We start from the raw sequence: 26,651 nt of genomic DNA on the forward strand, positions 1-26,651 counted from the left end.
CAGCTAACAAAAGGAGTCTCACTAAAATATTTAAAGACTAACAATTTTTAAAGAGTCACTGAACAGGTGGCAGATCCCGGATAGGTGTGTGGGCTCTGTTGGGCCTTGTTGAGATGTCCAGCATAACTCCCTTGGCTGTCTCTCTTGGAGTATGCGGCTATTCCCAGTGTATGCCAACAAAAGATGCAATACCTTTATCTCCATGTCTTGTGTTTACTTCTCTCCTTCCTGCTCTTTTAGAACTGCAGACTGCAGCTAGTATTCTAGTCCAAGACACTGATTACAAAACTATGAACATTTATTATGAATCTTTAACAGTATCATATTTTAAGCATCACATTTAATGGGGCTGAATCTACATACATTAGAATGATCACAACCATACAGAGTTTCTTTATTTTGTTAGCTTTTTCTCCTTTTCCTTCACTTTCTCAATCTTCTTTTCCTGACAGCGGATCATCGAAGACATTGCTGAAAATAGCAATGAGAAAAGATCACTTGAATGCTGTGTCTTGCTAGATCATGTTGAGCAGAAAACAACTCAAACTTCAGGTTTTGACAGCTGCAGTTCATACAGCCAGCCAGCACATTACACTGGCAAAGCTTTGTGTTTGCTATGCCCTTTAGAAAACAAATGTGGCTTCCACTTTAGTAGGCTGTTTTAGTACTGCAAAATAGGCCTCATACTAAATGGCTATTACCTTGGCTTGACTATACAGCTGTTTCATTTGGACCCAATGGCCCGAATTCATTACTGTAAAAAAGTAAACGGGCACAACTCTATTGATTTCAAAGTTACTTGTATGGGTTGTATTGCAATTGATTGACTTTTAAGTGACTTTGGGCCAATGTTTGTAAGGTGGAGTTTGTTCTAATGCGCATATGAGGGGTTATTTTTGTTCTGTATCTTTGGCCACGTCTACACTATGGGATAAAATCGAATTTGCTAAAATCGGTTTTATAAAACTGATATTATAAATTCCATTTCATGCGGCCACACTAGGCACAGTAATTCGGCATTGTGCGTCCATGCTCCGAGGCTAACGTCGATTTCTGAAGCGTTGCATTATATTGTGGGTAGCACTTCTGTAGCTATCCCATAGTTCCCGCAGTCTCCCCCGCCCCTTGGAATTCAGGGTTGAATCTTAATTGTCTGTGGGGGGTTCTGGGTAAATGTCGTCAGTCATTCCTTCCTCCGGGAAAACATCAGCTGACAATCCTTTCGCGCCGTTTTTCCTGGATTGCCCTGGCAGACGCCATAGCACCGGCAACCATGGAGCCCGTTCAGCTTTTTTTTTTCCGGCACCGTATGTGTACTGGATGCCGCGGAGAGAGAGGCGATACTCCAGCGCTACACAGCAGCATTCACTTGCTTTTGCAATGATAGCAGAGATGGTTACCGGTCGTTCTGTACCGTCTACTGCTGGAGTAAACTGGCAATGAGATGACGGTTATCTCTCCCTCTCTGTACTGTCTGCTGCTATCATGAGTGCCCCTGGCTGAAAATTTTTGAAAGCAAAATTGGGATTGACTCACTTGGGACTGAGTCAATCCCTCCCTTATGGTTTCTAAAAAATAGAGTCAGTCCTGCCTAGAATAAGAGGCAAGTGTATTAGAGAACCAGTGTATCAGAGAGCACAGCTGCTCCGTGTCAGTATTCACAGGGGGGGTGCCCCTTCAACAACCGCACCCGTTGCTTCCCTCCTCCCCAAACCTTTGGGCTACTGTGGCAGTGTCCCCCCCCATTTGGGTCATGAAGTTATAAAGAATGCAGGAAAAAGAAACAGAGACTTGGAGGCAGCCTCCCGGGGCTATGACAGTCCAGGCAGTACAGAATCTTTTCTTTACACAGGAAGGGAGGGGGCTGATGAAGTTCAGCCCCCAGTTGCTATGATGAAGATGGTTACCAGCCGTTCTGGACCTATCTAACTGGGAGTCATTCCCATTTTTACCCAGGCCCCCCGGCCAGCCTCACCTCAGGGCAGCCAGGAGCACTCACGGGCTGATGGCGAGACGGATATCAGTCATATTGTACCGTCTACCACCGGGGAGGGGGAGAGGAGCGGATACTGCTCTTCACTGCTGCAGATCGCGTCTACCAGCAGCATTCAGTACACATAGGGTGACATTGAAAGTAGTCAAGGAATGATTTCTTTCCCTTTTCTTTCATGTGGTGGGGGGGGAAAGAAACTGAGAGCTGTTCCCTGAACCACGCCAGACACTGTGTTTGAAGCTACAGACATTGGGAGCTCAGCCAAGAATGCAAATACTTTTCAGAGACTGCTGTGGACTGTGGGATAGCTGGAGTCCTCAGTACCCCCCCCCCCTCCATGAGCGTCCATTGAGTCTCTGGCTTCCGCGTTACGCTTGTCACGCAGCGCTGTGTATCCTGGAGATTTTTTTTCAAACGCTTTGGCATTTCGTGTTCTGTAACGGAGCTCTGATACAACAGATTTGTCTCCCATACAGCGATCAGATCTAGTATCTCCCGTACGGTCCATGCTGGAGCTCTTTTTGGATTTGAGACTGCATCGCCACCCGTGCTGATCAGAGCTCCACGCTGGGCAAGCAGGAAATGTAATTCAAAAGTTCGCGGGGCTTTTCCTGTTTACCTGCCCGCTGCATCCGAGTTCAGATTGCTGTCCAGAGCGGTCAGTGTTGCACTCTGGGATACCGCCCGGAGGCCAATAACGTCGATTTCCGTCCACACTAACCGTAATCCGAATTGTTAATATCGAATTTAGCGCTACTCCTCTCGTCGGGGTGGAGTACAGAAATTGATTTAAAGAGCCCTTTATATCGATGTAAAGGGCGTTGTAGTGTGGACGGGTACAGCGTTAAATCGATTTAATGGCCATTAAATCGATTTAAACGTGTAGTGTAAACCAGGCCTTTTATACAGCTGCTGTATAACACATTACGGTTACAGAAAACGTGCTGGTTTATAAAGTGGAAGTTAAATGAGAGCAAATCCTGAAGGGCCGTTGAAGTCAATGGAGATATGACTAGTTACACAATCTGGCCCAAACTTTTCCCTGCTTGGTTTCCCATCATTCATGACTTTCACATAAGAATTATATGGTGTGTGGAAGCATTTGTTTTCCAGGTCCATAAGCACAGAAGTGAAGGGGAAAGGGAAGATAATCGGAATGTGGAGTAAGACAAAATGCTGCTGACAAAAGGAATTCCAGCACCAGTAGTCTGCAGTCACTGAAGTTGACAGGAATTTAGCTGTTTTCAGTGTGAGCAGGATCAGGCCCTAATATGTCAGCTGTGCTCAGTGGGTGAGTTGAGACTGCAGTATTTCCCTGTTTTTTAGAATAAGCAATAGCTATGGAGGATCAGCTATGGTCGTGTGGTCACTGTTGGTAAACTCTGATTTTCTTTTTAATGAAGACTTCTATAAACAGAACAGCTTTCAATTTCCATGGAGTATCAACAGCTTTTTAAAAATCCCATTTAGTTGGTCACAGCAGCACATGACTGCACCCCTGAACAGCTGCCATGTTTGAAAGCTTTAGGACCTCAGAGCTCATTAGAGTTAAGGGGCTGAGTACAGCACATTGTGGAGTTAATCTGTTTATTCTCCTAGGAGCTGGATAATGTGGAAGTGGCTATTAGTAAATTGAACACATCAAAACTGACAGGAATGGACAGCTGTGGCCGGAGCTATGGTATGTACCACAAAGAGACAGTGGAGATCAGTACATTTAAAAGAAATACTAGTGATTTCAATAGAATAAATTTCAGTACCTTGGTTTTTCATCTGTAACGTTTCCACCAGGTTTTGTAGGTTTTCCATCTTGTTCTGTAGCTGCCTGCATGTGCTCCCACTGGTTTCCACAGGCTGAGAGGCTATTGAAAAAATGATTAGTCACTGTACTATTAGGGGTACAAAAATACATGAGCTAACTAGTCTTTTATATAAGAACCTTCAAATTACAGAGTTAAAATTAGTTCTAAAATAAAGATTTCCAACAAATAGGACTACTTGGAATATCAAAGATAAAATAAATGAGATGACAAGATTAACATCAGTTTTTGCAATTAATCATATTTCTATTTCAACCAAGCCAGATTTTTTAAATGCTCTGTGGTTGCATGGAGTGGGAAGGAGGAAAAAGTACTTTGTTAATAATAATACTTGTGCATAGCATTTTTCATTAGAGATCTGAGTGCTCTTTACACAAGAGGTCAGTATCATTATCCCCATTTTATAGATGGGGAAACTGAGACACAGAAGTGAAGTGACTTGCCCAAGGTCATCTAAGAAGCCAGTAGCAGACATGGGGACAGAAGCTAGGTCTCCTCAGTCTCTGTACATTGTTCCATCTACACTGCCTCTGATTGATTGAATACTGATGGTCAGAAATAGAGTTCAAATGTAAGGCTGTAACAGCAATAAATGAATTTGTAGCTGGCCTGTCTGGGATTGTTTGATCAGGAGGTGGACTATGGACTAGCCCAATTTAGCAGGTATAATGGCACATCCAAATCAATGCTTTACAATTGCACAATCACAGTTGGTTTCACTCTGCAGCTGGCACCAGCAGTAAACCACTTCTGGTCAGGAGCTGTACCATTCATATCTGCTGCTGATTCTAAAATAAGGTGGGAAAAGGACAGGTAGGTTGGAGTGGGGCAGAGACATAGGCGCACAGCTACATAGAAAAAGCATGGAATGTGGAACTTTTCATCTCTAGGTTACAGGTTTGAATTGAGCCAGGACTGGCAGTGACTGAAAGTCATCAATGTCATCTGGCTGTCTAATGGTTTGTGTGAAATAAATTGGTGGGTTATGTGCAATTGCAACTGCAGAGATGTTCACCCCACAAAATTCATCATTACGCTTTCACGTAATTACTTCCTGAGCTGAGAAGCCCCATCAGCGTTAAGACACATTGGTAGCGGAACCTTGTGCTGTTCTGTAGATAAATGGACTTGCATTTGCCTAACAGTCCCTGGCAATGAGGGTGGAAGTGTCATATGCACTTCCTTCTGCTTACGTGCACCTATCTCCTAGTTTTTAAACAAACAATAAGCATGCAAAGTCTTGCAGGGTTAGCCCACTTGGGTGTGTTTCATTGCTGCAGAGCCAGTCAGCCCACCAGCAGGAGCGCAAGGATGTGAGCCCAGCACAGCTATTTTTGCTAGGGCTCCTTAGAGAAAACAGAGGAAAAAGCCGGAGGTTTGCCAACTATAAAAGATACAAACAACTGAGTGGGAAATGCTATTGTCAGGGTTCTAAAGGGAATTACAAACAGAGTAAGAAGCAAATGAAATAACTAACGTGTAGCTTGGTATCACTCCAAAGATTAGTCTTGATCTATTTATCACTGGTGGCTCTTTTTTAGGGACTTTTTGATACTAGATTAACAAAGTACTCGAGGCAACCTGAGCCACTGGCAGGTGGCTGGTACACTGGTGTTAAAATACACACCCTTCTACCAGCGTAGTGGTGGGATGGAAAAGTTAGTTACTTTTACCTAAGATTTTATACATATGAGAGAGATGTGGTTATATCAGTATTTCCACTAGTCCTTGGCATTTCTCAATATTTACCATAGCAAATATCCTGAGTATTGCAAATACCGAGATTAGGTAACTGCACATTTTATTTAATCAGATAAGGCAACTGACAAGTTTTTGGTTTAACTAGTAGGGGGCTCCATGGTGGAACTACCTATGCTTTTCCAAACTAGTTAGGGTCATTTCTGGGCAGGAGGATTTAGATCTGTTCTACAAGCCATTCGTTTGGCCAAATCCTGAAAGCCTTTTTGCTCAGTCCTTAGTTGGGCAAAATTCCCACTGACTATAATGGGATTGTGAAGGAATGAATGTATCCTTATTGCCAGACAGAAGAGGGATTGAACCCCTTCACCGCATAGGAGAAAAGAGCCTGCTTTGTCTCATAGCTTCCAGGCCTAGAGAAAAGAATCCTCCAGTTCTGGCCGTTAAGATGTAGCCATAAAGGACCTAGCTAGACATCAGTCCTGGTGGTGCTTGATCTGTAAGGAGGCTATGTCCCTTTGAGATTTGCCTTGATGACAACTGATGATGATAAAGATGAGATGTTCTGGGCTGGTTGGAAGATGCTGTGCTTTCTCCTGGGACTAGGAAGAACAGAAAGGACTTGCAGTGAAGAGGAAGGTGAGGGTGGCTGGGTGGTGTTGGTGGCCTGAGGTCAGATTAGATGAACTGGTCTCTTCGGGCCTTAAACTCTATGACTTGGAACTGGCTGCCCTGCAACCAAGGAGTCAATTTGTGTGTGTGTGTGTGTGCTCCCCTGATGAAAGAAGAATCATTCCCTTTTATCTCATTGCCAAAAGGAAGAACCAGGGCTGCTTTCAAAAAAACCCAAATAGCCCAATGACAACACACTTATCAAAGGAGACCCCTTATTTTCCCACCTCCCTGCAAGGAAGAGCTGTTTGCTTATCTCCTACTGAGGAAGCACTAAGCCTGTCTACCTGCAACAACAGGAATTTGCCCAAACTGTTCCCTGCCTGATGGACAGAAGGCACCTGTTTGTTTGAATTACCTTTTCGGTATTGTTTTCCCCCTCTTCAAGTGATCAGTGACTCCCTTCTTCCCAGGAATGTGGCAGCAAATCTCTTATATGGAGTTTTGATTGGGTAACGACTTCACACTCTAGCCCTTTGTAAATTGTATGTTCTGATTTAATAAGGGAAGGTTGAGCCTTCTAGAATTTTTAATGCTGTAGTTGATTTTCAAATACATTTATCTCCTCTTCTCTATGTTCTGCATTGTCAAGTACCAGTTTAGTTTTAGAAGCACTTTACAGTTTATACAATATGTATATACAGCCAGAGCAGCATTTTTACAAGCACACAATGTTGGTCTAACTCTGTTGCCATTGAAATCAATGGGCATTGACTTGAATGGTTAGGCCAACACAGAACACTTTTGAAATATCTCACCCTCATTGTTTTCTTTCAGTTTTGTTAATGTTCTGGTAACTTCTTGTGCAGCTTTAATGGGATATAGTATTTTTCTTCACTTTCCATCCTAAACTGGTATATAGTGTTAATCATCATCACTGTTACACAGCTGCTGCGATACACATCAGAGTGTATACAATACAGGAGGAGAAATATTTGTCTTAATATGGATGGTCACAATGCGGCACTTCCTAAATGAGGAAGTATTTTGTCTTTTAAATGCATGCAGAGTGAAGTGGGAAAATCAGTAACAACTGGGATGGATTTCAGTAGGGCAAGCAGGTTTGTGAACTCTAGAACACAGCTTTAAAATGGAACATCAAATACATTGGAACAAATGTGCATCATGGAATTACACTTACAAGAACTGGGAGTGAAGGAGACATCTGTGTAAAAAGAAAAGGCCAATAATGTAATTTTGAGAATCACCACTACTTTTATTGAGTGAAAGGAGAGGATTTAAATTGGGGGATGGGGTCAGGGGACGGGGTCCAGGGCTTGCCCTGCTCTGGTGCATGTGGCTCCTGGAAGCCGCGGCATGGTCCCCCTCCAATTCCTACATGCTCCAATGGCCCCCTGCGGCGCTCCAATGGGAGCTGCACGGGTGGTGCCTGCAGAGAGAGCAGAGTGCAGAGCTGCCTGACCCTGCCTCCACGTAGGAGATGGAGAAGGGACATGCCGCTGCTTCCAGGAGCCGCTTGCGATAAGTGCTGCCCGGAGCCTACACCCCTGAACCTCTCCCCATGCCCCAACTCACTGGCCCAGCCCTGATCCCCCTCCCACCCTCCAAACCCCTCAATCCCAGCCCAGAGCATCCTCCTGCACCCCAAACCTCTCATCCCCAGCCCCACCCCAGAGCCTGCACCCCCAGCTGGAGCCTGCACTCCTGCACCCCATGCCTCAGCCCGGAGCCCCCTTCTGCACCCTGAATGCCTCATTTCTGGCTGCACCATGGAGCCCGCACCCCCAGCCAGAGCCCACACCCACTCCTGCACCCGAACCCCAATTTTCTGAGCATTCGTGGCCCACCATACAATTTTTATTCCCAGATGTGGCTCTCGGGCCAAAAAGTTTGCCCACCCCTGATTTAAATAATTATATATTAAAAAGGAAACATGAAAATAAATATTTCTGAACATTTAAAAACATTACCCTCATGGACCACATAACATAACATCTGTGTATGGTAGTGTAACTCCACTGGTCTCTATAGAATTACAGTTGGGATGAATTTAGCTGGTTGTTTGTAATTCACTACAGTAGTGACTGGGGAGAGAAAAAAGTCAGCAGAGTCCTCTTGATTGGAAGAAGGGGCCATACTTACTTTTCCGGGCAGTTGTAGCTTCTGGTGAGCTACTCTTCTTCAAAGATGGTTTGTGATCTGCTGAGGTACTAGGGACAGCCTTCAGGTCATCTAGCGGAGCAGTTAACAGTGAGTGCACTGGAGACCTATCTTTGTATCTCTCCTCCTGGGAGAACTTCTTTGGGGAAGAGGCATAACGAGGAGCGGCAGTGAAGATGGATGGACTTGCTAGAAAATCGACACAGTACAATTTGAATAAATGCTCATATTCTACCCTTAATGTGAGTTCTGCTATGCAATCATTTCATAACCCTGTTCTCTGCATTGCATTCTTTGATCCTTCCCATTTTCCATCAGCAGCCGCCAGAGCAGCACCTACACTCTAGCCAAAAGAACAGAGAGTATAACTTCTTTGCAAGTCACATGCAGTATTGACGCATGGATTGTCAACTGGAAGATGGCTTGTACTTTTTCCCTAGAGGAGTATGGCCAAGTGTATTTCTGCTGACTACTTGTTTCTGGCACCCTTGGAGAAGCACCAGATTTTCAACAATTCAGACAGGAGTTTCAAGGTTGCTCACCAACCCAGTTCTTGCTTTACCTTCTTTCTAGCTACTTAGGAGGCGGCTTAGGACAATATTTTCAAAGTTGGGTGCCCAAAATTTATACGGAGGGAATCTAAATAAAAATGACCAGAGTGTAAGAGGTGCTGAGTAACCCTTATTCCAAATGAAGTCAATGAGAGGTGCCATTACTCAGCACCTCTGAAAATCAGGTCCCTGATTTAGTTACCTAAATATGGAATTAGAAGCCTAAATGTAGGCACCCAAGTTTGAAAATGTTGCTTTGTAACTAGGTAAGCCCACTACTTTTAACAAATACCTGTTATGGAAATTTATTTTGTCAAGTGGAAGATATTCATGGGGAAAACCATAATAAACACAGTAATTTGCTGAAATTGCTCTAGAAAACTGGGAAAACAGCTAACCGGAAAGCCCTCCTCATCTTTTCAATTCTTAGTACATGTGCCGAAATCACTCTCAAGAGAGCTGACCTATGAACAATAAAATGCATATGATGAAGCACTGTGTTAAGTGCTTTAGTGATTTTGTAAAAAGCTCCTGCTAAGAGACACTTGTAAAACTTATCTATGAAAATACACTTGTTTCCTGTCTCTATACAATTCTGCTCTGTGCCAAGCCATGCCTACTTGAAACATGCATTCTTTAGTGCAGCCAGTGAAAACTCACCAGTGGGTGTGAAGGACAGGGTAGCTGTTTGGTCCTCAAGATCCGAAACATGTAAAGTTAAAGGCTCCCTGCAAGCAAAATAATGGCAAGACTAGCATTCCCTCCTGAACGTGCCAGGCTGAGATTTCGCTGGAGTAGCTAATCCTCACAATGAGAAAGTGAAGCGTTTGTATGCATTCTAGAACTCTCATACACATACGTGAAAGGTAAATGGTGCATACAGGGTTCAAATGGGCTTACTTGGAGGGCTGAAAGAACCATTCCGGCATTCCTGTGCTCAGGCATTTAACTCTCATGCAATGTTAAAGCTAATGGTCCAGCCTCATGCCTGGGTGTAGGTCAGTCCATCACTGGGGAAAGCTGTACAGCTGCAATATGGCCATAACCTCTCTTCCCACAGAGGAATGCTGGGGGGTGAGAAAGTGTAGCCCAGCAGAGGGCGATGTTGGCTGGAGAGGAGGGGATGCCTACGGTGCAGGGAGATGTCAAAATGTACCACATTCAGTGAGCTGCCCCTATCTAGATATTTTCATGCCCTCCATAAACATAGTATCCAAGAGTCTCTACTGATGACTTGACTGCAGCTTAAAGCGGCATGCCCCTAGCTATGTCAGTACCACAATTTGAGTGCTTAGCGCCAGCTGAGGTCAATTTAAGTTTTTCCACTGACTTCAGTGGGCTCTGGATCAGGCTCTTGTACAATATGGGGATTTCTGACTTTCGTATTGGTTCATATAGTTAGAATACTGGGTGTAGTACCTTATATAAAACGGTTAACATTTATAATTGCATGCAGTCCATAGAGCAGACACAAAACCAATAGAATAGTAAGGAAAACACACCACACAGGCTCTACCTAGAGAGTAAACAGTGGGCTAAACCTTGAAGTCCTTGCTTAGGTTTTACTCCAATCTTAATTCCCAGGGAGAGTTTTGCCTGCATAAGGATGGAGTAAAGACTAAGGTGCTGATCTTGCAACGGGTTCCACGTGGACTGGCTTCTGTGCCCACAAGGGCCCTGCTGAAGTCAGTGTGGCACCAGGCAAAGAGAGGGGTCAGTCTACAATGGAGCTTCATTAGATTGGATGGAGCTTTGCCTGGGTACAGGGAGTCTGCCCACACAAAACAAACTGCAGGAGCAGGGTCTTACTGCAGACTTTTGGGTTAAACTCAATTGGAAATACAATTACCAGAGCTGTGCAGTAATCTTGCTGTAGAATTCATGCTGTAAGTGGGGAGGATTGCACAGAGGCTAAAGGAGTATAACTCCAGCAGAGGGACATAAATAGGTGATGATGCTAACATAACAAAACATTGACATGAAAAGCTTATTTCAACATTTATGCACTAGCTACTTCAGTGCTTTGGCTATTGGCAGCAGCTGAGTGATAATCCTTTTCCATTTAACAGTGCTAGTGTATAAATCAGGGGTCGGCAACCTTTCAGAAGTGGTGTGCCGAGTCCTATTTATTCACTCTGATTTAAGGTTTCACATGCCAGTAATACATTTTAATGTTCTTAGAAAGTCTCTTTTTATAAGTCTATAATATATAACTAAACTATTGTTGTATGTAAAGTAAATAAGGTTTTAAAAATGTTTAAGAAGTTTCATTTAAAATTAAATTAAATGCAGAGCCCCCCGGACCGGTGGCCAGGACCCGGGCAGAGTGAGTGCCACTGAAAATCAGCTTGCATGCCGCCTTTGGCACGCGTGCCATAGGTTGCCTACCCCTGGTATAAATTGTACATGCAATAGTTGTTTTAATTAGGGCAAACATTTTATGAAAGGACAACGTAACACTGGTGGTTGTTCCAAACATATGTCAGAATGTTCTATGCAATGACAAGCATTCTGTTTAAGATAAATTTACTATACGCAATGGGTACGTGCATTCCTGGTGAAACAGCCCTGGATTTACTCCTGGCTGTCTGTGGCACACTGTATTTGATATAGAACTGTTCAGGTTCACATCTAGGTATGCTTTTCTGCTTTTGATTCTTCCTTGTTTGAGAAATGTTATCCCACTAGTAATAAGGCAGGTAGCATGCTCTGAGACAGTGAGATCAATATGCATGCTCTGATGTTGGGGTTACATGAAGTATAGATATGTCGCAGTTCAACTCCAATACACACATTAAAAACAACAGAGCGGCTGGGATTTTTTTGTACTCATGCATATTTATATTCACTGATCATTTTATCAAATAATAACCTACTGCTAGTTATTTTCTCTTGACCTTTTGACAAAGACAGGTTATTTTATGGCATCAAAAAAGGAAAAATTGAGGAAAAACTACTGCTTTGTCACAGAAAATAGGTTGATGAATCTGGCCGGAAGGCTTTACAAAGATAAAAACATAGCCTATAAACCAGCACTGAGATTTTTAATTCAGTGGCAATGCATGGTGAATATTAGAACAAAGAACGCAGATGATTGCATCGGTCATTTCATAGGATGATTCAGTGTATAGATTGAGAACTGATTTACTGTATTACTAATGTCAACTGAAAAATAAAGGGTTTGTTTTGCAAATGGTATGGTAAGAAGGACTGGCACATACCTTCCAACAGTGTCTGGAAACCTTGCTGTCTGATATTATTATCTAAGAATGTTACTTGAAGGGAAAGTTCCTTCATTGTTTTTTCTCTCAGCTATGATTTAGGCCTAGATTCCAATGTCCTATGTCATGCTGAATAGTACTTTACTCTGCAAACAGTCCCATTTTAAGTCAACGGGACCACTTGTTGAGTAAGGTATCACCTAACATGAGGAGGGATATCAGAATCTGGCCCTAAATGGATTTCTGAAAATATGAAATTGGTTCATGATTTCTGGATTCTCTCAGTTTTCTGGCTTTCTGTGTCTTGGTGCTAACGTACTAATGCTCTGATTTTCAGAGATGCAGAGCTCCTACTGATTTAAATGGGATTTGTAGCATATCTGAAATTCAGGTCATTAGTGCCTGCCATTTTAAGTCTACAACAAGCATTTTTGGGGCCTATTTCTACAGCAGAATCACATGAGGATCCACTAGTCCACACTAACAATCATCATTTAAATATCATTGCAGCAACTTCATAATTCCACACAGGCTTTAATGGGACTCATTTATTCCTGGTGTGGTGGCACTGATTTTAGTGGGGTTGAACCAGGTGTGAATCAACACTGATTTGGCCTGATCATATTTGTTATGCTCTTTCTAAGAGGCATCCTGACAGTGCTTCACAAATAATACAGCATTGAAAAGCACAGGAATAACTCAATTTAACAAATCCTTCACGTCCTAGAAAATAAATAACAAAGAGATAGTGAGATCAACATGCATGCTCTGATGGTGTTGGGGTTACACACAGTTAAGTGGCATCACTTCTGACCTGCTGAAAGTATCCTGCCCCAAGCTGCCTTCTGGAGCGGAGTCTCTCACGGCAGTATCTCTGTATGAAAAGACACAGGCCAGTTAGAAACCCATGAAGCATTACCATCAGGACAGCTAGATTACCCAGCATTCCCAAGATGCAGCAGTTCGCAGCAGTACACATCCAGATATGAAGAAAAATTGCTAAAATGTTATATGCATTCATCAAGACATTTATACGTTATAACGGAAGTTGGGGGACTGTCGCAGATTGGCTGCCCTTTGTGTCTAGGTCTATACTGCAGCTGGGATGAGCTTCCCAAAGGGGATAGACAGAGAAGCTATCCCCGCTTGAGACAGCATGCTAAAAACAGCAGTGTGGCCACAGCGGCATGGACAGCAGCTCGAGCTAGGCACTCAAGTCCAAACCTACCTGACCTTCTGGGTTCATACTTGGGCAGGTAACCCAACCATCACCTGTGTCACCCTGGCCACACTGCCGTTTTTAGTATGCTAGTTTGAGCAGAACTCCCACGTCTACCCACCTGTCCTGGGAAGCATATTCCCTACTAAAGTGTAGACATACCCTTCAGGGGGGGTTGGGCTTAACCATGCCAATGACCTGGCAGCTATCTGTCACCTGGTCTTGTTTTGGCAACTTAATTAAACCTAGTGACCCCAGCTGTGAAAGGGTCAGGAAGAGACTAGATAAGGAGGAAGGAGAACTCAGTTAGGGAGGACCCAGGAGAGAGGTGGTAGGAAGTATCCACTGCCTGGGAGGAGCCTGGGGAAACAGACTGAAGAAGGAAGCAGCACCAGGGGCTTTGAGGTTGAGGCTGTTTAATATGGGGTCTCTGGGCTAGAGCCCACCTTCAAAACCCGAGGAAGAGTGTACAACCCCAACATAAGACTACTGAGCCCAGGATGAGGCAGAGGACTAAGCCTAAAGGCTGGGATGAGGAGTAGCCCAAATGAGGGAAGCAGGATCTCTGATGCTGGGACATTTTTGGACTTTAGTTATACTTTTGTCATCCTGGAAGGGGTCTGGACTAGAAAGGACTTAGTCGGAGAGCTGACTCACAGACAGAATCAGGCCACTGCAGGGCCAAAGAGGCGACCGCTGGGGGCACTAGAGGTGAAGACCCCACAGGTCCTTCACCTGATGCCAGAAGTGCAATGGTGGTGAGTTCAACTGCTTACAGGCACCCTTAGTATTTCCTCTTTCCACCTGTAGCTACCTCTCAGGGCTCTGTGGGTGGATAGTGATAGAGTATGGAACCCACTGTCCTTCCCATTGTCAGCAAGTTCACAGCATGGACTAATTTTTCACAATAGCTGCTTTGGAAACTATTAATAGGTTCCATCCCTGAACTTGGTATTTCCCAGTGCTTCCTTCCCTGGTTACAGCCTCACAAACCTGCCTGCAGCCAGGGCTTTGTATGGAGAGTGGGGGCATGGCGACATGGGGAGCCTGGGCCCCCAGTGCCAGGGCAGGGCACAGCCCAGACAGCGTGCAAAGAAAGGTACTGTGCAGCTGAGTCTATTGTATTTCATCCAATGATATCCGATAACTCCCATGGATTACAGCTCCCATAGTATGAATTCCTGCCTTTTCCCAATCTGGTCTCACATATCAGCCACTGTAAAGTTCTTATTGCACAGAAGTTTAGGGTTAGATTGTGGACCACGCATCTGGGTCAATTTCCAGAACCTACCAAGGACACTCATAGACTCAAGGACTGGAAGGGACCTCGAGAGGTCATCGAGTCCAGTCCCCTGCCCTTATGGCAGGACCAAATACTGTTTAGACCATCCCTGATAGACATTTATCTAATCTATTCTTAAATATCTCTAGAGATGGAGATTCCACAACCTCCCTAGGCAAATTATTCCAGTGTTTAACTACCCTGACAGTTAGGAACTTTTTCCTAATGTCCAACCTAAATCTCCCTTGCTGCAGTTTAAGCCCATTGCTTCTTGTTCTATCATTAGAGGCTAAGGTGAACAAGTTTTCTCCCTCCTCCTGATGACACCCTTTTAGATACCTGAAAACTGCTATCATGTCCCCTCTCAGTCTTCTCTTTTCCAAACTAAATATACCCAGTTCTTTCAGCCTTCCTTCATAGGTCATGTTCTCAAGACCTTTAATCATTCTTGTTGCTCTTCTCTGGACCCTCTCCAATTTCTCTACATCTTTCTTGAAATGCTTTTCCCAGAACTGGACACAATACTCCAGTTGAGGCCTAACCAGTGCAGAGTAGAGCGGAAGAATGACTTCTCGTGTCTTGTTTACAACACATCTGTTAATGCATAACGGATTGATTTAAAGTGTCAGGTTTGGGAGGTTTCTTGGCTGTGACCTAGAGAAGCAAATGTGGATTGATTTAATTTTGGAGCTTCACAAAAACACTCCCTTTCCATCACCAGCTCTGCTACCATGATCACTTCCAGACTGAAAGCCCATTCTACCAAGTATTTTACTCATAAAGCACCACCTCCTCTCCATTAAGGCACTGAAGGAGAAAACCATCCACATAAATAAAAGCTTTCCTGCAATCCAAATCATCAACTAGTCAGTTTTGTCCCAGCTGGAGAGACGCATATTGTTCCATCTGTCCATATGCTCTGTATTCAATTAATGTAACTTCACTAGAAAAGGAGCCACATTCACTCCCGGGGAATTCTGTAACGTCCTGTGTATGACACCTTCAGATTCTTTACTGGGGTTTGAAACAATCAAAAAAGAGATTGCCCTTGGATAATCCTTACCAGGCTTTGTATTGCGCCTGGAGCACATTGGAAAAGAGTTTGGGGAGTTTAATCAGTATTGTATGAATACCTATGAGGTGCAGACCTGATCAACAGAGCTCACAGGTATGTATCACACTAATGTATCTCAGTGCTTTGATATTAAAAGAAGTTCCAGTCACCTGGAACACAATACCAGGGATTTTCTTCACCATCTTAAAACATATTTTGCTAATCAACTTTACTGCCATTGTTTCCCAAAAGCTAGTCCCTCTGGTTTTACTGCATTCAGGGATTCCCAGGCCAGAAGAGACCTCTGTGGACATCTAGGTATAACACAGGCCATAGACTTTCCCAAAATAATTTCTAGAACGTATCTTTTAGAAAAACATCCAGTCTTGAGTTTAAAATTGTCAGTAATATAGAAACCACCATGACCCTTGGTAAATTGTTCCAATGGTTAATTACTCTCATAATTAAAAATTTACACCTTATTTTCGGTCTGAATGTCTAGCTTCAGCTTCAAGCCATTGGATCATATTGTACCTTTCTCTGCTAGATTGAAAAGCTCATTATTAAATATTTGTTCCCCATGTAGGTACTGAATCAAGTCACCGCTTAACCTTCTCTTTGTTAAGCTAAATAAATTGAGTTCCTTAAGTCTATCATTATAAGGCAGGTTTTCTAAGCCTTTAATGATTCTTTTGGCTCTTTTCTGAACCCTCTCCAATTTATCTACATCCTTCTTGAATTGTAGGCCCCAGAACTGGACACCGCATTCCAGTGGTGGTTGGACCTGTGACATACACAGAAGTGCACTTTAGCTTTATTAAAACGCACATTGTTTGTTTGCGCCTTTTTCCAAGTGATCCAGATCACTGTGAATCAGTGACCTGTACTCTTCATTATTTACCACTCTTCCAATTTTTGTTTCATTTGCAAAATTTATCAGTGATGATTTTATGTTTTCTTCCAGGTCATTGATAAAAAAACGTTAAATATCATAGGGTCAAGAACTGATGCCTCTGAGACCCCCACAGGAAACACACCTGCTTGATGACAATTCCCCATTTACAGTTACATTTTAAGACCTATCAGTTATCCAGTTTAATCCATTTAATGTGTGCCATGTTAATCTTATATGGTTCTGTTTTTTTCATAAAAATATAATGCAGTACCAAGTCAAACATCTTAGAGAAGTTTATGATGTGTGACAGACCCAGGCCAGTGGGGTACAGGAGTCTGGTAGAGGGCAAGTATACTGGTCACTGGATGAGTAGTTTTCTGTTCCCTGAGTGACCAGAGCAGGGGCTGCACTAGAATAATCAGGAACCTGCTAGAACCAATTAAGGCAGACAGGCTAAACAGAACATCTGCAGCCAATCAAGGCAGGCTAATCAAGGCACCTGGGTTCAAAAAGGAGCTCACTCCAGTCAGGCAGGGGGGAGTTAGTGGAGAGGAAGTGCATGTGAGGAGCTGGGAGCAAGAGACACAAGGAGCTGAGAGTGAGAGGGTGTGCTGCTGGAGGACTAAGAAGTACAAGCGTTATCAGACACCAGGAGGAAGGTCCTACGGTGAGGATAAAGAAGGTGTTTGGAGGAGGCCATGGGAAAGTAGCCCAGGGAGTTGTAGCTGTCATGCTGCTGTTACAGGAGGCACTGTAGACAGCTGCAATCCATAGGGCCCTCGGCTGGAACCTAGAGTAGAGGGCGGGCCCGGGTTCCCCCCTTGACCTCCCAACTCCTGATCAGACACAGGAAGAGCTGACCCAGACTGGGGAAGATCACTGAGGTGAGAAATCTGCCAATAAGCGCAGGACCCACCAAGGTAGAGGAGGAACTTTGTCACAGAGGTTAACACTATTACCTTTATCAAACAAATTTATATTCTCATAAAAAAATCAAGCTAGTTTGACAGCATCTATTTTCTATAAAACCATGTTGATTGGCACAATTACATTAATCTCATTTTTTATTAAGTCCCATGTCAGCTGCTCCATTATCTTGCCTGGGATTGATGTCAGGCTACCAAACCTATAATTACCTGGATCATCTCGTTTACCCTTTTTAAAAATTGGCACAACATTAGCTTTCCTTTAGTCTTCTGGAACTTCCTCATTGTTCCAAGACTTACTGAGAACCAATATGAATGTTTTAGTGAGCTTATCAGCCAGCTCTTTTGAACTTCTTGGAAGCAAGTTGCCTGGACCTACTGACTTTAAAATGTTTAGCTTTAGTAGCTTCTATTTAACATCCTTCAGAGAAACAAGTAGACAAATTCCTGGATTATTGGTAAAAGTCTGGGACATTCTCAGTCAAATGACAATGTTTCTTACTTGCTGTATTTATCCTGTCGCAAGCTGCATGTGACAGCAGATTCTCTACTTGCAGCATCTCTGTATGGTGAAAAATATACCACAGTTAACAATATCAAGAAAAGCACTACCATGAGGATTGGCAGATATAGCCATTTTCTGAGGAATAATTAGTTCTGGAAAGGATTCTCCAGTCCTCATGTCAACTCACATGGGGAACACAGTATCACACAGAAGAGAGAAAACAGAAGGCAAATCTTTCCAAAGATTCATTGGCTCTTTTGCTAGACGTTGAAAACATTTCTTGAACTCATGGCTGAATTAGCAGCACAGAAAACAATGGCTTATCTTACTTCCATCATAAAGATATAATACAGACAATCATTATAATCCAGACATTGGCAATTCAGCACTGTTGATTGCCCTGTGTTCTGAAACATTCTTCTCTTGTTATGACTAGGGCCCTACCAAGTTCATGGCCATGAAAAACTCATCACAGACCTTGAAATCTGGTCTCCCCTTGTGAAATCTCATCTTCTGTGTGATTTTACCCTATACTATACAGATTTCAGGAGGTTTCTCAAATTGCGGGTTTTGACCCAAAAGGGAGTTGCTGGGGGGTTGCTGTATTGTCACCCTTTCTTCTATGCTGCCTTCAGAGTTGGGCGGCCAGAGAGCGGCAGCTGTTAGCTGGGTGCCCAGCTGTGAAGGCAGTACCCTGCCAGCAGCAGCGCAGAAGTAAGGGTGGCAATACCATCCATGCCATCCTTACTGCTGCGTCGGTGCTGGTGGTGACTCTGCCTTCAAACCTGGGCTCCTGGTTGCCCTCCAGCTGCCTAGCTCTCAAAGCAGCACAGTTGCCAGCAGCAGTAGCATTGCAGAAATAAGGGTGGCAATACCATACCATGCCATCTTTACTTCTGTGCTGGTGGTGACTCTCCCTTCAGAGCTGGGCTTCTGGTCAGCAGCTGCCACTGTCCAGCTGCCCAGCTCTGAAAGCAGCACTGCCGCCAGCAGCAGCACAGAAGGAAGTGTAGCAGAATTGCAACCCCACTACAATAACCTTGCGACCCCCCTCCAAACTCCTTTTTGGGTCAAGACCTCTACAATTACAACACTGTGAAATTTCAGATTTAAATAGCTGAAATAATGAAATTTACAATTTTTAAAATCCTATAACCGTGAAATTGACCAAAATGGATCGTGTATTTGGTAGGGCCCTCGTTATGACTGTTGAGACTCTCAAAGGGTTTGATGCTGATGACACTGATTTCTATTCAACCTAAACAGTAAAAAGTATGAGAATGCGATGTTTGGTATATGAGACTGATCGGACAAAGCCCCAATTTTACATCCAATGGGAGATCAATAATTCTTGAAATAAGGAATATATTCTAATGCAAAGTCATGAATGATGTTAATCTTTACAAACTCTCTATTTCTGGATCCAGAGCAGCAGGCTTTTACAAGTGATGCTGGTTTTGATATTTTGTTTAACATGATCTATGGAGTCATTGTAGTGTGCTAAGAGAAACCATTCGCCTGTCTCCCACATAGGATGACCAGACAGCAAATGTGAAAAATCAGGACGGGGTAGGGAGTAATAGGAGCCTATATAAGAAAAAAGCCCAAAAATCGGGAACGTCCCTATAAAATCAGGACATCTGGTCACCCTACTCCCACATGACAGGATACTTCCATAACACAGAAAAAGGGAGTTCACAAATGATCATAAAATCTGAAATGCTTAGATGGAAAGTAAATAAACAAGACATCACCGAGGTGCAAATGATGCAGTCATTTTCTAGTTCCACTACCATCATAGCCATACATCAACCTCAGCCTGTGATATGGATCTATTAGACCATGGCGCAGATACCTTGCCTATCTTTTTAATTTGGGCCACCATTCTCCTTCTGCACTCTTATAAGCAACCACTACTCCTCTTCCAAAAAGCAGCTTATCAATAAGGGCTGTTGCATGAGCAATATGGCTAACCTCTCTGGATACCTTGAGTCCACTCCTAAATCCAGGTTTCCTGTACAACAGTATCCTGCACTGTCCCAAAAGCACTTGAGTGGCCAGATTTTAGTTTCAGAAGGCTATATACATCCAGATTAATTTACACTTTTCTTACATTGTATTTCTCAAGGTGGTTAAAGGTAACTCTCTCCTGCCATCACTGTCACTCTTACTGAGAACCATGGAGGGCATCTCATCAATAGTACTTCTTAATTCCTGGAGAAGCCGCTTTAAATCTCGCAGTGGATCCTCCTTCAAAATGCCTGGCTTGGGTGGCATCTGAATTAAATATTCATTTATAAAAGAAATGTTTAAAATGGCATTTTGCTTTCCAGAACCTATATATACCCAGCTAAAGACAGACATTTCTCTTTTGTTCTTAGTTATTAGATTTTTTAACTCTATTTTAGTGGATGCTATCTAGAGGTTTGACCATGAAAATTTGATCATTATCAAAATATTTTATAAGAGGTGAATATACTATGCAAGTTAATAAGCTCTCTCTCTTTCAGAATATTGTAAAGAAAATCATAACATGATCATACACAGTACTGGATATAGATGTACATTTTTATATACATACAAAAATACTATGTTGAATTCAACACTTCCCGTGAAATGAGGGGCTGGTATTACTCCCATTTTACAGATAGGGAACAGAGGCACAGGATTTTAAGGTCAAGAGTGTCCACTAATTTTGAGTGCCCTATCTGGGACCCCAGGCCCTGATTTTTTAGATTACTTAGCATTATATAACACTTTATATGTTTGAAGCACAGCTTGGATTGACTTCAGTTGCAACTGTGAATGCTCAGCAATTTTGCAAATCAAGACCCGTGGGCTCAAGTCAGGCACCCAGAAAATGAGGACCACACTATTAGAATGCTTGAGCTGCTCAAAGAAAAGATTGCCAGATTTCTTTTTAACCCGGGCAAAACAATGCACTTTTCTCTAACCTCATTCTTATAAATGGGTTAAACCGTTCTGGCTGAAATGGGTTTTTCTTTCTTAAAGTCATCTTCAAACAGACACCCGATATAAAAAAAATTCAGCCCAAATGCTTAAAGGTTGGCAAAGTTATAAGCATCTAATAATAGGATATTATAATGGGAAGTGCCAGGCAATCTTAATAGGTGGGACTTACAATGGGTATGTCTACACCACAATTAGACACACATGTCTGGCTTGTGCCAGCTGGCTTGGGCTCACAGAGCTTGGGCTTGTGAGGCTGTTTAATTGCAGTATAGACATTTGGGCTTGGGCTGGATGGAGCCTGAGCTCTGGGACCCCACGAGGGGGGAAGGTACCAGAGCTTGGGCTCCAGCTTGATCCTGGATATCTACACTGCAATTAAACAGCCCCTTAGCCAGAGTTAGCTGCCACTGGCCCACAGTGGGTTTTAAATTGCAGTGTAGACATACCCAGAAAGGCCAAAGTGCATCCTTGCTGTGACTCCACTGATTTCATTGGAGTCACACAGTTGATAAATTTTGCTCACATGCTGTATATACAGAAAAAGGGACACATTAGAAAGTGAAGTTAGTTGGTAACTGAAACTTTTTAAGTGCACGTCTCCAAGTGATATAAGGCAAAACTTTGGTCAAAGCTTTTTTATAATTTCCTAGCTGCTTTGTCTGTTCTCAGAGATAGGTAACAGTTTAAGTAGATATTCAATTGACAGAGCAAATAGACAATTCATAGGCTAAAGTACACAAACATGCCTTAGCCGCAAAATTATGGCCATCATTTAGTGATGTTTTCTCTGCTGTGTGAAAGAGAAACTAGCAATGATGTAGAGTGATCAAACCATTTCTTTTCTGAGAAAACAACAAAAACCTTTTGCACTGGAGTTACTAAAGTTCTCTCAATGGTGTATTAGCATGCTCAAGTTAAATGTCAGCATTTGATTTACACTGGACCCGACAAAGATAAAGCTGAACATAGGGTACATTTACAAGATCCAATTCTGTCCTCACATGGCCACACCCTCTAGGAAGGTTATTCTCACACAAGGGAAGGGAAAGGCTGGGCACGGGGCCCTTTCCTCAGCACTGCTGCCTGCTACCCACTCCCATAAATCCATGGGCACTAGTATAGCTCCTGCAGGAGCTGTGCTATTTGGGATTCCCCCGAGCCACAGCTGTCCCGGTAGGAAATGTGAATTCCCAAAACACAAAGAGCAAAGCAGAAAAAAAAAGACTGTAGATTTTCTGTGCAGTATCTTATATTTCCCAATGGGATTAGTGGGGACAGTATGCAACTTTTGGCCCTGCACCCCTCCCTACATGTGGAGTCTGTAGGGGCATGGAGGGGGCATGTCATGAGCACATGCAGAGGGCTGATGGGGCCTTTATTAGGTGCAATTCCTACTGAGATCAATGGATCTGTGTGAGGACAGAATTGGTCCCACAGTACATATTTACTGATACAAAATAAGGTGTGCGCATAGTGACTGACAAACCCACATTCTGTTGTGTGTTAATTATCATGGGCTTGATCCAATTGCTACCAAAGGTGATTGAGACTCTCATTTACTTTGGTGGGATCTGGGATATGTCCTATATGGAGAATCATATAAAAACTAGAGAAAATAATGGAGAATTATTTTCTGCATCAGACTTTGGTTAAATCCATAATTTAGGTGTATTTAAAAAGAATGGAGGAAGGTTACATAATCTAATATTAATACAAAAGCTGTCATAAACTAAAAGGAAAAAAAAATCAGAGAAAGCCAGTATGGAAAAGAACTTTAAAAACATTCTCCTGCAGCATTGCAATCCAAACATTGCAGGATTGTACTGGTGCATGAGAACCAGAAAAGGAAATTGGCTGGAAACTGGAAATCTGAGTAGTCTTTTCTCACTGTCTGTGCTGAGTGAGTTACAGAAAACACACACCATACATGGTGAAAAGTCAAATGCATTTCAATGTAGCCTTTGTTTCAATATTTTAAAGTGTTATTAGTGACACAGGTAAGGAAATTAGTTTTAAAAAGATAGTTTTTATTCTCCAACTGCTAAGATAGTCTTAGCTAAATAAAAAGAAAAGGCGTAAGCCCATAATATGAGACATTAAAGGAAATGAGTTAAACCTCGTAAGTAAGAATCCCTTTGAAAACCCCCCACTGGAAATTACATCTGTTTTTGAACTTCAGAACATGCTGAAGTCATGCTGACTTCACAATCTAGAGCAGATACTCACGTGAGGAATGAAGCCTTGAAAGGCTTGGGAAGGTGGCACATTAGCGTGGGGATGAGTAAGTGGCAATGATATGTGGCGTGGCTTTCCAGAAGTAGAACCTGATGTATATCCTGGGCCCTGCAGTTCCTGCCGAAGAACAGTAGTCAGGTGTAAGCAGACAAAATGGTGTACAGACTAAACCCTTTGGGACAGGGGCCATGTTTTTTTAAAGTGTGTAGCACAATAGGGCCTTTGTCCAAGATTCTCAAAAGTGACTAGTGACTCTGAGAGCCTCAAATCAGACCCCTTTAGGGTTGTCTCAGGTTGGGAACACAAAAATGGAGGCACCCAAAGTCAATAGTCACCTTTGAAAATCTTGGCTGGTCCATGACTGGTGTTCCTCCTATGCAGAATAAAAAACCATAGGATCACACTGAGTGCAAGGAATCCTGAACGGCAGCAGGCAGTGTGATGCTATAAAATATGGCCCCCGGTGTAGTCCTACAATCTACTTTACAAGGCACACACAAGTTAACCCCTTTAAACCCATTAGTCACACGCACTTCCAGCAGTTTGCTTTGTGCTCAGAATTCCATGCATTGCTGTGGTGGTTACAAATGTTTTCTATCTGGGAACCACTCAGGGATAATGATTTTTAGGAGCTGCCATAGGGTGGCTCACCCCTTAAATGTTGTGGTGAGCCAGACTTGATTATAGAAGGAGTCACACAGGAGAGAGAGCAGGGTGATTGCCCGATAAAGAGCAGCAAGAGGCTGCAGTGGGGGCAGGGCTGGCGCTAGGATTTCTGACACCCTAGGCGCCGGGACATTTTGCCGCCCCCCGCGCGGGTCTCAGCGGCCGCTGCGACCATTTAAAAAATTTTGGGGGGGCGCTGCTTTTTGGTGCCCCCAAATCTTGGTGCCCTAGGCAACCGCCTAGTTCGCCTAAATGGTTGCACCGGCCCTGAGTGGGGGGAGTACAGAATAGCAAAGAGAAACTGCAGAGTGTGCAAAGACCACATGTGGAGAAGGCCCTGAGGCCAAGGGAGCTGTGACAGAGAGAAGCCCAGGGACCAGGCAGCTTCCGTGGAGAAACCTGGATGGAGTCTGGGCTTAAAAGCAAGAGATGGAAGGCTAAGCTCGAGATAGGAAGAACTGGGAGGACAAGCTGGGACAGAATAAGAGCCCTGCCTATGAGCGAAGACACCAGAGCTTAGTATGGACTCTTGTGTAGTGATGGGCTTTATTTTGGGACTCTCTGATGGTTAAGAACTATTTCTGTTATTGAAGTGGCCCGAGGCAGGGGTGATGTTATCCTAGAAAAGAATCATCCTATTATGAAGCCAGCCACAGGCAAAGGGTGAGACAGCTGTGTGAAAGTTGTGTGCAGTTCTTACAGGTCCTGCAAAAGGTATCAGTGTTCTTCTACAGTGCCCCAGAACAGAGTGCTTAGTGCATGTCCATCCTGCTACAGAAATCACTACAAAACAAAATTGTCCCATATTTTAAATATTACTGTTCTGGGTGCATTATTCATTTTCATATATAATTCAGTAAAACTCTCAAATTCTAATTCACCTGAAACTGCCAGAAAATCTCAGGAGTACCACAAAAGTCTTAGTACATGTCACAGAAGCATGGTGCCAAAGCATTCCCATTACAACTTTAATTCATTTTAAGTCAGACCCTGATACCCTTACTCACATGGAATAGTATTTTAAAAGTAAGTGATATCAAAGGCACCACTTGTGAAGGGGTGATGTTAAACCTGAGTTAAGGGTATCAGATAAGTACCCTTGGGCATATGCTGAAGTAAAAGGAGGGTAATATTAAAACTAGAACCAAGAGTAAATGCCTAAATTTTTCAGTCTACATATTAGCTAGAAAGAACTTACTTTTATATCCAAAGTGTGTTGTAGTTTGAAGCGCATGGCTTCTTGCTCCTGACACTGGATTATGCACTGACATTCTGCAAATTGCATAGATGCCTGCAAGAGAGAATATGAGGTTTAATTAACCTTTTCTTTGTTTTCTATTAAATGTTTTTAATCCTTTCTCTCTAATAAGAACAAGGGGCCCTACAAAGAGACCTTTGACAGCAGAGCTTCCAAAAGGCAGAGCTGAATTGCCATATGACCTTAGTAGCAAGGATACCCACACAACAACCTTAGTGAAAGGAGATATTCCTATTGGAAAGAATCCTGAACACCTATGGGATTGGTAATCCAAGTGTATTAACTGGGCAAAGCCCTGTTCAAGGCTTTAAAATGGATGAGGGGGTGAAGTCTGGAATCTATATTCTGTTAAATAATACAACTTGTTAAAGATTGTTTATAGTGGAAAAATGTGATATATGCAGATATGATAATACGTATTCTGGTTCTTTAAATTTGTAGCAGGAAACTAAGCAACAGGAGCTGGGGAAGTTTCTGAGCCTGAGCGCTACTGTGAGGCAGAGAGAGACAGGGACACTTTAGGGAGGGTGTTTTCATAAGTCTAACAAAGTTCCTTGTTCAGTGTTAGACGAAACTAAGTTTCTTTCTGTCATTCTTTGCCATTGTCACATGACAAAAAGGCAGTTGACTCTCTGTGCTCACTGAAGCATGGTGAATAGAGTGTTCATACACCTAATTAACTGCTTCTTGTTTGCACCGTAGTTTCTATTTCAACATTCAGCTCAGAAATAATTTATGAGCAGCAGATTGATCAATTACATTTAATGATGTCTACACAGCGGAGGCTCTTCAGGATAGGTAAGATAGGCACTACCTGTCCTGTCTGACCATCCGTTATGATCTTTACCCACTGCTTTAAATGGGCTGTGACTGTACTTCTACAGTTAGTTTTCACCCACTCACTTTCAGACAGCACCAGCCTTCATTGCGCCTAGGCCTTTGCTAGTTGGCTATATTCTTACTGTATGTTCCGTTACACACAACAAAGCTGTGCTAACAACATTATTAATATTGCCAAGTCAAGCACTCAAATTTAGGAAACGGCCAGAATTAAGCATGCCTGTGGTGCTGGCTCTGCATCTGATCTGTCTTCCCCCCTCGCAGGCTAAGTCTCCGTTCTCGGGATCTTCATCCCAGTCACCCCAATAGCCACCTTGTCTCAGTCTCCTTGCCCAACCAGTCTCTGTCCACCCCACAGGCTCCTTGTTCTAATCTACTCCTTCTCCGCACCCCACTAGGACTATTTCTCTTCCCCTCTGTATATGCATCAAGCACATTCCTCTTGTACGCTGCCTGTATGCCTGGAGGGAGGGGGGACTTTGTGGCACATGAGGGAGAGTCCACCTGCTCTCAGTTCCTGTGCCCACTGCCCCCTGGTGGCCCAGGCAGTCCTGAGATGGAGTTTTATGGGGATGGCACATGCACAGTCTGGTTGGCACATAGGCGCTGTGAGGTGTTGAGCGTGGCCAGTGCAGATGGAATTTAGCTGCCGAATTCTAACAAGTCTATACTGAAGATATGCAAATGGAGATTTTTTCAACAGTTTATAGGTTGGTGCAGCT

The 26,651-nt window shown here is 43.2% G+C and overlaps 1 protein-coding gene across 1 annotated transcript in view; it reads right to left on the bottom strand.

The window, feature by feature from the left end:
* Positions 1-384: 384 nt before the first annotated feature.
* CCDC158 (coiled-coil domain containing 158) overlaps positions 385-26,651 on the bottom strand; it is a 59,834-nt gene continuing 33,567 nt past the window's right edge. The window contains exons 17-25 of the mRNA XM_075066377.1: positions 25,030-25,122; positions 23,157-23,282; positions 20,071-20,234; positions 17,955-18,014; positions 12,891-12,950; positions 9,516-9,583; positions 8,287-8,493; positions 3,754-3,855; positions 385-471 (exon numbers count right to left, since the gene is read on the bottom strand). Of these exons, the coding sequence (XP_074922478.1) occupies positions 395-471; positions 3,754-3,855; positions 8,287-8,493; positions 9,516-9,583; positions 12,891-12,950; positions 17,955-18,014; positions 20,071-20,234; positions 23,157-23,282; positions 25,030-25,122 (957 nt within the window). The 3' untranslated portion in view covers positions 385-394. The remainder of the gene's footprint in view (positions 472-3,753; positions 3,856-8,286; positions 8,494-9,515; positions 9,584-12,890; positions 12,951-17,954; positions 18,015-20,070; positions 20,235-23,156; positions 23,283-25,029; positions 25,123-26,651) is intronic.

Source organism: Chelonoidis abingdonii, chromosome 5 (assembly GCF_003597395.2).
Source record: "Chelonoidis abingdonii isolate Lonesome George chromosome 5, CheloAbing_2.0, whole genome shotgun sequence".
Lineage (NCBI taxonomy): Eukaryota > Metazoa > Chordata > Testudines > Testudinidae > Chelonoidis > Chelonoidis abingdonii.